We start from the raw sequence: 10,000 nt of genomic DNA on the forward strand, positions 1-10,000 counted from the left end.
TGCAGGGACATGTTTTTGCCAAACTTTCAAGAATCAGTGCAATGTGTTCCAGCGAGACTAGCAGGCGAGTAGGCGAGTACTGTACAAGTGATGCGATGTGGGCGGATCCCGAGTTGAAAATATTTTAACTTCGAGCGAGGCGAGTAAGCGAGTAACCAATTGGAATGCAGAGTTCGGTACTGCTTGCTTGTTCATTGGCAGTTAAAGCCACGGGAACTTTCAGCGAACGTTCCATGAAAGAGTGGCGAGTAGGCAAGCAAACGAGAAGCTAGATAGCTTTGTGTACGCTGCTTTAGGCAGTCATGGTGCGATTCAGAGGCTCCGTGCCGATCAATGCTCTGCCCACTGTTCTCCAACACATGAAACAAAGTACAGTATCACCAACTGTGAGGATCACACAAAAATGGAGAGTTTGATCTTCTTTAGTCTACACGTGTTGTTTTTATTGGGACTGGCTGAGGTTTTTTGTTGTTGTTGTGTTTGTGCTTGCTTTTGTTGTTGTTGTTGTTGTTATTGTAACAGACCGTCAGGCCCTAAGTGGGTTCCGCCTACCCTGTCTCTCCCACAGCTTAATTTACTCCTTAACTCACTCACTGTTTATTCTCTCTCTCTCTCTCTCTCTCTCTCTCTCTCTCTCTCTCTCTCTCTCTCTCTCTCTCTCTCTCTCTCTCTCTCTCTCTCTCTCTCTCTCTCTCTCTGCGTGTGTGTGTGTTTGCACATTTTTTGTGTGTGTGTGTGTGAGAGAGACTGAAAGACGTATTGAACTCCTCCAAGCACTTGCAGAGACTGGGTGGGTGACCCCATGTTGCTCAGACCAAAGAAACATATCTGTGCATACTATACATATAGTAAACAAAGCTTGAGCATTGCCGTAAAAGAGAGGAGGATGACAGGAAAGGGACAATGAAAAAGCGTGAAGAGAGAAAAGAGACAGTGTTCTTTCCGTTATCCTAACTCCCGTCCTCGACCTGTGCCTGTGGCCTTGCAGTGGCTGACGCCCCGCCACCGTGGAGAAAACAATAAAGCTTCCCCGCTGTCAGCCTAGCCACAACAGCTTTTGGGGACCTTTCCCCATTTAACATTGTGAATGCGAATAAGAGAATGACCTTTGAATTGCGCTTTTGCAAGATATTGAGTTAAACGTCTATCGTCCATGACGTCTTGCGACGTTGTCACATGGCCACAAGCACAAGGTAGGACGGCAGTTAGAATAACAGAAATAACCCAGAGAGGTAGAGTAAGAAAGGGACAGAATGTGAAGAGAGATGGAGAGAAAGACAAGGATGGATGGAGGGACAGGCACTGTATACAGAGGGAAACAGTGAGAATCTCTGATAGAATGTATGGGTTCACGATTTAATCACGAAAACAAGCCCAAAAGAAGCGACCGAATACTAAACCCTGGGTGGGTCATCCTTCGCGTGCCTTGTCAAAGGAGAACTCTTTTCAAGCATCTGTGTGGCAGCTAAAATCCACGTATTTGACCGAGGCACACAGGGATTTGTAAATGAGAAACCTAAAGTCACAAGCATTCAAACACATTCAAATCACCGGCAGAGCAGACGCACACAACAATCCCAACCCTGAAAAGAACAAGCCCAAAAAACGCGACTGTACAAAATGTAAAGCCACTGCTAAAAAAAAGAAGCCCAAAGTCGTTTAAAATAAGCAAAATTGGCAACCCTGATGGGTGGCTCAGTGTGCTTTGATGTTGGAGAGTGTGTGTATTGTGTATCTGTGGGAGGTAAAGGGCATTGTCCAGTGGTGCCGGGGGTTTAGTCCTCTGTAATAGTCAATATGGATGAGAATGCCAAAGTGGCTCTTCACTTACCCTCAAACGCATGCATCGGCTGGGCTGCTATGCTGCACACTGTTGTTGCCACACACGTGCATATTTAAATGTTCTCTGCCTTTCTCTGTCTGTCTCCCTCTCTGTCTGTCTACTCTCTCGGTCTCTCTCTCTTGTCTCCATTTCAACTGAAAAAAAACTTTGTCATGGCTGTTTAATGTTGCCAAAACTTAAATTAAACTTGTAAAAAGTGAAAATGAAAAAATGATTGTTTTTTTCCTCTGTTTCTTTTCCCCTCTTTCATTCTTCTCTTTTGTTATCTCCATCTGTTTTCCTCTCATTTTTCTCTCTCTCTCTCTCTCTCTCTCCCTCTCTCTCTCTCTCTCTCTCTCTCTCTCTCTCTCTTTCTCTCTCTCTCTCTCTCTCTCTCTCTCTCTCTCTCTCTCTCTCTCTCTCTCTCCTTGCAGTCAACACTGACACAGAAACAGCTGTGGTGAATGTCACATACGCAACAAAGGAAGAAGCAAAAGTGTAAGCCAACTTTGAAGCGACTGTGTAAAGTCCAACTCTTCTCTCCTTTTTTAAATTATTTGTCACCAGAGACCCGATAGCAACAAGCAGAATAACTACTACTAGAATAGAAAATGCAGCAAGATTTCAGTTTAATTTACTTATTTATTGGCATGGTGTACAAAAAAAGAATGCATTTATTTTAGTGTACACCTCAATGAATGTAGGTTAGTTCGTTAGTTATTTGGTTAGTTAGTTAGGATAGTTTCTATGGAATGTGCAACAGTAGAATGGTTGATATGTTGTTTAGTAGTTATTTCAGATATTAGCGTTGATTTATTTCATGTGAAATGACTTCTAGCAACACCTCTGTCTCACTATTATGTTATCGAGAGCATCATGGCATGTTAGTTTTATTGTATGTTGTGTGCAACCTTGAAACATGCACCTAAATTGGTATCTCTATTGTTTCTATCAATTCACTTTCTGTTTCTCTGCCTCTCTTTCTGTTCATCTGTTGCTTCTTCTCGTTTCTTTTTCCATTTCTACCCCTACCCCTTCCCCATTCTCTGTCTCTCTCTCTCTCTCTCTCTCTCTCTCTCTCTCTCTCTCTCTCTCTCTCTCTCTCTCTCTCTCTCTCTCTCTCTCTCTCTCTCTCTCTCTCTCTCTCTCTCTCTCTCCATCTTATCTGTCATTCTCTTCCCTTTCTCTCCTCCTCCTTTTTTTTCTCTCTCTCTCTCCTTCTCTTCCATCTGCCTCCTCTTGTTTCTCTGTCTGTCTCTGTCTGCCTGTCTCTCTCTATCTCTCTCTGTCTGTCTTCTCTCCTTCTCTCTCTCTCTCTCCCTCTCTCCTTCTCTCCCCCTCTCCCTCTCTCTCCCCCCCTCTCCCCCTCATCCTTGCTGTGCCAACAGTGCGATTGAGAAGTTGACCGGTCACCAGCTGGAGGACCACTCCTTCCACGTCTCCTACATCATGGACCCGGACGCCGCGCCCCCTCCCCCACAGCAGCACTCGCCGCGCATGCACAGGGGCGGCCGTTCCTCCTCCTCGCGCGAGCAGGACGCCACCTCCTCCTCCTCCTCCTCGCAGCCGGGCCCCTCGGGAGGAGGAGGCCCCGGGACCCAGCGCCACAAGCAGCATCCACACCATCACCACACAGTAAACATGACCAGCATTGCATCGGCATCACCATGTACACCATAGTAGAAATGACCAGTGTTGAACACAGCATCACCATGTACACCATAGAGTAGAAATGACCAGTGTTGAACAGCATCACCACAACAGAGTAGAAATGACCAGTGTTAAAAAGCATCTCCATGTACACCACAGAGTAGAAATGACCAGTGTAAACCCATTTTAGCCTAACGCATCTGCAAAAAAGGCCGCAATCACACTTGATGTGATTTTCTGCTTACAATCAGGCATTTTTTCGGTAGTGATCACACCGCAGAGCCGCTGCGCTGGTTTGAATGCTGTCAGTAGAATCTGGCAACGTTGTAATGGCCGAGCGTCACTCGCAAAGTAATCGCAAGTAATGGTGCTTTGTTATTGAAGACATCCACAACAAGCTTTGTAAATTCTTCTCTGTAAAATGGATAGAAGATGAGTTCTTGCTCCTAGCTCTCCTAGAGTTCGATCATGAATCTGACAGCAATGTTGACAACGGTGTCCTAATAGAGCATGTGGATATCCACAGGTGACATGAAGCAAATTTTCCGCCTTAAGTTGAACCTTTTTCTACTCAGTCCGCCGGGGACGGAGAGACAGACAATCCGCAATCCGCCTTGTGCTGATATTCAGCGCGGAATACGCTCATTTTCATTAACAAACAATAGAACAAACCCGCCTCCTACTGTAAAATCTGCGTCCAGCGTGATGGCGCCCTAACACTGCATATTTACTGTTCATCCCCAACTGCAGCAGCAGCATCAGCAGCAGCATGACTTCCCCCTGCGTCTGCTCGTGCCTACGCAGTTCGTGGGAGCCATCATTGGCAAGGAGGGCCTTACCATCAAGAACGTCACCAAACAGACACAATCTAAGTATGTGCTTTGGACTGGGTGGTGTTGTGTTGTTCTGTGCTGGGATGTGTTGTGTTGTGTTCTGTTGGGATGGGTGGGTTTGGCTTGTGTCATGTTTTTGAGTTGTGCTGTGCTGTGCTGTGCTTTGCTGTGCTGTGCTGTGCTGTGCTGTGCTTTGCTGTACTGTGTTTTTCATGCTTTTCAAACCTCGCAGGACCACATCTTTGACAATACTGGGACGTAGCATGAATTCAACGTTACTCGTTAGATCAGATAACTTAAGTAGTACCCAAAGGTAGATTTGGTTTCATTTGGTTCATTTCACACACATTGCTACTTTGTACAGTGTGTTTACAGAGTCATTGCAGTTTAGGTGCTTAAATTATTAGTTACTCACTTGTTGAACCATTGTCTTCTTTTTTTCCCTTTGGCTTTGAACATGCGCCTGATTAACCTGACTCTCACGAAGTGTAACGAAGATGCACGAAGCACTAGGGGTCTCGCGAGAGCCAGGCTNGCGCCTGATGGCCTCCATCTGGTCTGTAAATAGAAATCTAATTACACACCTAATGATAGTTGAGTATCAGGGAGTCATTCATAATATCCCTTATTTACTAACATTTATTAAAAATATTTTGTGAAAAATATTCAATCTATGAATTAAAAAAAATATTACTGCATTTTTATACTTTCAATTTATATTTATTATTCACTAATTTAGTTCTCCCATTGCTACAGTGTATGTTAGTGTGGGCGACTAGACTATGGTGATAAAGATTTGGAAGCACGCCTGATGGTGTTCCGTCTGATCTATGGCAGAAATTAGATTAGGCACCAAATGGGAGTCGAGTATCTGCAATCGCTTACTTGTGTGAGAGGATGCCCTTCACTCGATGTCAGTTAATTACTTCAGCGTGTAGCCATTTATCTAACGTCTTTGCTCATCCTGCCTCACTACACTTCAGCGTCTTGAGTGGTATCTTGAACGTGAAAGAGGTGCTTTATTAACCGGAATATCTCATCCTGCTGAGGAGTTGACATCCTGACACCTGCTGCACACTTCTGTTCTCGCTGTGGCTCCGTTTCAGTTTTTTGTGTGTCTTTCCTGCTTTCTTTCTTTATTCTCCTCTATGTGTGTCTTTCTTTCTTTTCTTTTCTTTCTTTCTTTCTTTGTTTCTTTCTTTCTTTCTTCTTTCATTCTCATCTTTTCTGTTTCTCTGTATCTATCCCTGCTTGTATTTCTTTTTTATGTGATAGTTAAATGAAAGAACTTGAAAACATGAAGCCTTTCTGATATTCTCTCTCTCTCTCTCTCTCTCTCTCTCTCTCTCTCCTCATTTCAGGGTGGACATCCACAGGAAGGAGAACGCGGGTGCGGCTGAGAAGCCGATCACCATCCACTCCACCCCTGAGGGCTGCTCCGCCGCCTGCTGCATGATCCTGGACATCATGCAGAAGGAGGCCAACGACACCAAGATGTACGATTTTAAAGTATTTTTGGAGGGGCTTTTCAAGCCTTTATTCGTTTTTATTACGAGATAGGACAGTGAAGATAGTGACAGGAAGCGAGTTGGTAGTGAGAGACGGGGAAGGGTTGGCAAAGGACCCGGGCTGGAATGGAACCCGGGGGTCAGCCGCATAGTAGATGAGTGCCCTACCGTCAGTGCCACTGTAGGGCCAAGATTTAAGTTTTAACTACAAGTATGTACTTAGCATACTGTAGGCCTATATCCACACATAGTCCCATCATAACATATTTTATTGTTGCATATTTCTTCTTATTATTAATTATACTCATCATTTCTAGCTCAACATCAATTCCTGTCCAGGGACTACAGATGAAAATTTGCCTTGTGGCTGTAATTGGCTCAATTGTTTGTTGCGCACTGTCCCTGTCAAATAAACATTAAATAAACAAGTGTGTTTAAATAAACAAACACACATCCGCATACCCCAAAGACATCCTTCTATTCCAAAAGACTCACCAACACCAATGACACCGAGATCCAGACATCCACATCCACATCCCTTAACTGACCAACATACCCCCACCCATACCAAGCTGCCCTGATCTTACAAACATGCACTAACACACTAGGGCAGTGTTTCCCAAGCGTCCCAAGTGACTCGCGTATCCCCTAAGCCTTTTTGTTGTACCATGAGTACCCCCTATCTCATGCTCTCTATATATTCCTTTATCCCAGTATGACTATACTCTATTCAATTGTCGTTATCACATTTTTTCGCGTACCCCCTGTGGTGCGCTCGCGTACCCCTAGTGGTACACGTACCCCTGGTTGGGAAACACTGCACTAGGGGTATGAATAATAATCTGTATGTATCGATGCATCGATTTTCCGGACAATGATTGAATCGAATCGTATCGTATTATGGGACATTCTTAAGCATCGAAAATAATCGAATCGCTGGCCCCTGCCTAATGCCCTTGCTCCATAACATAATATAAGTGGGAAAGTAATTTGGAAAAAACTTCGATATCCTACAATATCGAATCGTATTGTATCGTGGGACATTCTTAAGTTCGGAAATAATCGAATCACTGCCTTAAGAAATCAATATCGAATCGTATCGTCATGGTGGCTGTTGATTTACACCCCATATAAGACACATCCATACCCCCCATCCCCCCATTCCATCCCGGACTGACCAGGCACAAAAACGCGATACCACAGGAGGTGGTCACAGGGTCATAGCGGCAGAGGCTGCAAGTTGCATTCCCACCCTTCACTTTTGGAAGTTTGTCTGTTTGTGTCCTCCCTAGCTGTACCCTGTACCTTAATAACCAAGCTGCTTTAATTACGGTAATAGTGCCAGCTAAGTGGTAAAGTATTGTAATGTGAAGTACCGGTAACCTTCCCTGACCTTATGTCCACACACACCCACGCAGCACTGATGTGCAGGCTGCTTAAGTCTGCCTTCTTGGCCGCCCCTGATTTTGGTGCCCAAAGTGACTGACGTTTTGATGCACCTGCGCCTTTCTCAGGGTCAAGAGTTTCAGATTCGGGTTGGTTTTTCATTTCATTTGAAAGTTCTCAAGGACTGCTGACCTCAGAACAGCCAGTCAGAACAAAAAATAAAACCTCTCCTCACAGACCTCCTTGTTTGAACCGAGAAGCCCCGTGGATACCTGGTCTCAGAACATTCAGAGCAAAGCAACTTAGCACAAACCACTGTCTGAATCACTTCTCCTCCCCAAATCCCTTCCTTCTCTCTCTGATCTGTTGTCAATCAAACCCCAAAAGTTTGTCCCGGAGTGACCTTCAAGGCCTCATGGTCTATCCAAAGAAGTCCTCCATCACCTCTTTTTTTCCTCCTTCTGGGGCCTCATGTACAGACAGAAAAGTTACGTATGCAACTTTTCATGCAAACTTCGAATGTGCTTCAAGATTGTCTTGAAACTGACTGAAAACCTGCTTATGCATAGATTTGATTTTTTTTGGTGCATATGTAGTATCTTTGCAGATTTTCATATAAGCAAATATTCAGTATGGAATCCATTCAAGTGCTGGTAAATGAGGTCCTGGGCTTCTGACCGCTCTGCTGTTGCACTTAGTTCCCTCTTCCAGAACTTAGGAGATCCCTCTGAATATACTGGCCCACAACAGCCTTGCCATTTAACATGTATACAGACATACATTTCTTAACACATTGCAATGTGAATTCTAGTGTACCAGTGGTGCTATCACTTTGTAAGAGATTATTAGGCCAATATCTGTTTGTCCTTTTTACTGTCCAATGTTTAAAAAAAAAAAAAAAATCTGGCTAAATGTATCATGTAATGTTAAACTTTGTTCCTTGATGTCACGACAATACAACATGCCTGGTGTACTTCATTTGACTTGCTGTCAAAATTTCCCCATCGGGAAAATAAAGTAACTACTGGTAGCTAAATAGGCTGACTGACTGGTTCTCCCTGTCCCCTCTCCCAGAACGGAGGAGATCCCCCTTAAGATCCTGGCCCACAACAGCCTGGTGGGCCGGCTCATTGGCAAGGAGGGCCGCAACCTCAAGAAGATCGAGGAGGAGACAGGGACCAAGATAACCATCTCCTCGTAAGTACCGTATCCTACCCGTACCTACCGTTCCTCCAGCCCACCCCTATGGGTGTATAGCAAGTATATTTTCCCAAGTACCATTGCCCTCCCTCCACCCTCCCCTTGTGTTTATTGCCAGCACCTCCTTGTAAGTACCCAATGCTCCCTCCCTCCCTCCCTCCACCCCTCTGTGTATTAGAGATGCGAGCGAGCTACCAATGTGCCTAATTAGTGCGAAAGTGTGTAATTAGCATCAGGGCTAATTGGCCCTTGCGTTTGTTCTTTTTTTTCTTTTCTTTTCATTTATTTATTTATTTGCGTAGGCCTACAGTAATACTTGGAATATGATGAGAGGGCTGGGTGGTTAAATGAAAACGAAGAACACTAATTGACTGTGTGCGGTTAAACTCGTATTAAATAAAAACAATGTCAGGTGGATGACAGTTCTACAGAGTTTCGAATCAGTACATTTCTTGTAGAACTCACTCTTTCATAGCGTGTTCAGAAGAACCTCACATCTTACAAGGTTGAAGTCTTTTGATGCAGTTTGCGAGGAGGATCATCGTGATGTGCATTCGTTAAGAGTCATGCATTTGTTCCACAGTATCTATAGACTTGCCACTGGGCAGCGATGTGACCAGGCTTATGAACTTGTTTCATGTTCTAGCTTTGAGGAGGAGGGTCAGTCCTTTTAAAACCAGAACTAATTATATTCCCTCAACTCGCGCAGCATACAGAATAGGAAAGGGAATGTATCGCCAAGGATATAGTGACTGTTCAATACCAGTGGCCTTGTCTAAAATGTCATCAAGCAAGATAAAGTCTGCACATCTCACCGATGGCCAGGTGCAAGACAAACGCAACAAATCCAGGAACAAGTGAAAAAATCCGAAAATCTGCTGGTCTGAGTAGCTGTGTGCAAGGAGGTGAGGGCCTTTTCAATGATCAAGTCACCCAATGAGGCTGCCGTCTCCACTACCTGGTTACATTTGGGCAGTCTTACTCTCTCAGCTCTGCTCCGCTCAGCTCAGTCTGCTTTTAAGGGCCTCATGAAACATAAGCGCTCCTGCCACTGTGGGTGGCCAGATGAGATTGATGATATCCAGCCCATGAAATGCTCAAAACCCGCCTGGAAGCATTAAATCCTGTCATTTTTAACTAAATTCTATTGATTTCTAGAAAAGGCCGCCTCAAATGCCCTTTTACCCGTTTTACCCATAGAAGGCCATTCTAAGCAGTCAAATTGGGCGGGAAACCACCCCAATCTGGCAACACTGACTGTGTGTAGTTGTCCCTTTGCTTTCTGACAGCTGAGTGCTTCCTGCAGAGAGAGAGAGAGAGCTTTGAGTTAATGCAGACTTAAAGAAGCGTGGGCACTTTTTGTGCCTGTCTTGAAGGGCTCAACTGATCTCAGTTTTTTCTCAGCTCTTTTTTTCATGTGTCCCTTTCTTTTTCTCTGTGTTTCTTTCTCACCCAATCTGTCTTTTCCTTGTTTTACTCTGTCTGTGCCTGTCTTTGTCTTCCTCATTGCCTCCCCCCCACCTCTCTCTCTCTCTCTCTCTCTCTCTCTCTCTCTCTCTCTCTCTCTCTCTCTCTCTCTCTCTCTCTCTCTCTCTCTCTCT

The 10,000-nt window shown here is 44.6% G+C and overlaps 1 protein-coding gene across 1 annotated transcript in view; it reads left to right on the forward strand.

Moving 5' to 3' along the window:
• igf2bp2a (insulin-like growth factor 2 mRNA binding protein 2a) overlaps positions 1-10,000 on the forward strand; it is a 93,424-nt gene that overhangs the window by 60,624 nt on the left and 22,800 nt on the right. Inside the window, exons 5-9 of the mRNA XM_063213995.1 lie at positions 2,257-2,320; positions 3,211-3,457; positions 4,223-4,344; positions 5,667-5,801; positions 8,274-8,396. Of these exons, the coding sequence (XP_063070065.1) occupies positions 2,257-2,320; positions 3,211-3,457; positions 4,223-4,344; positions 5,667-5,801; positions 8,274-8,396 (691 nt within the window). The remainder of the gene's footprint in view (positions 1-2,256; positions 2,321-3,210; positions 3,458-4,222; positions 4,345-5,666; positions 5,802-8,273; positions 8,397-10,000) is intronic.

Source organism: Engraulis encrasicolus, chromosome 13, assembly GCF_034702125.1.
Source record: "Engraulis encrasicolus isolate BLACKSEA-1 chromosome 13, IST_EnEncr_1.0, whole genome shotgun sequence".
NCBI classification, from domain to species: Eukaryota; Metazoa; Chordata; class Actinopteri; order Clupeiformes; family Engraulidae; genus Engraulis; species Engraulis encrasicolus.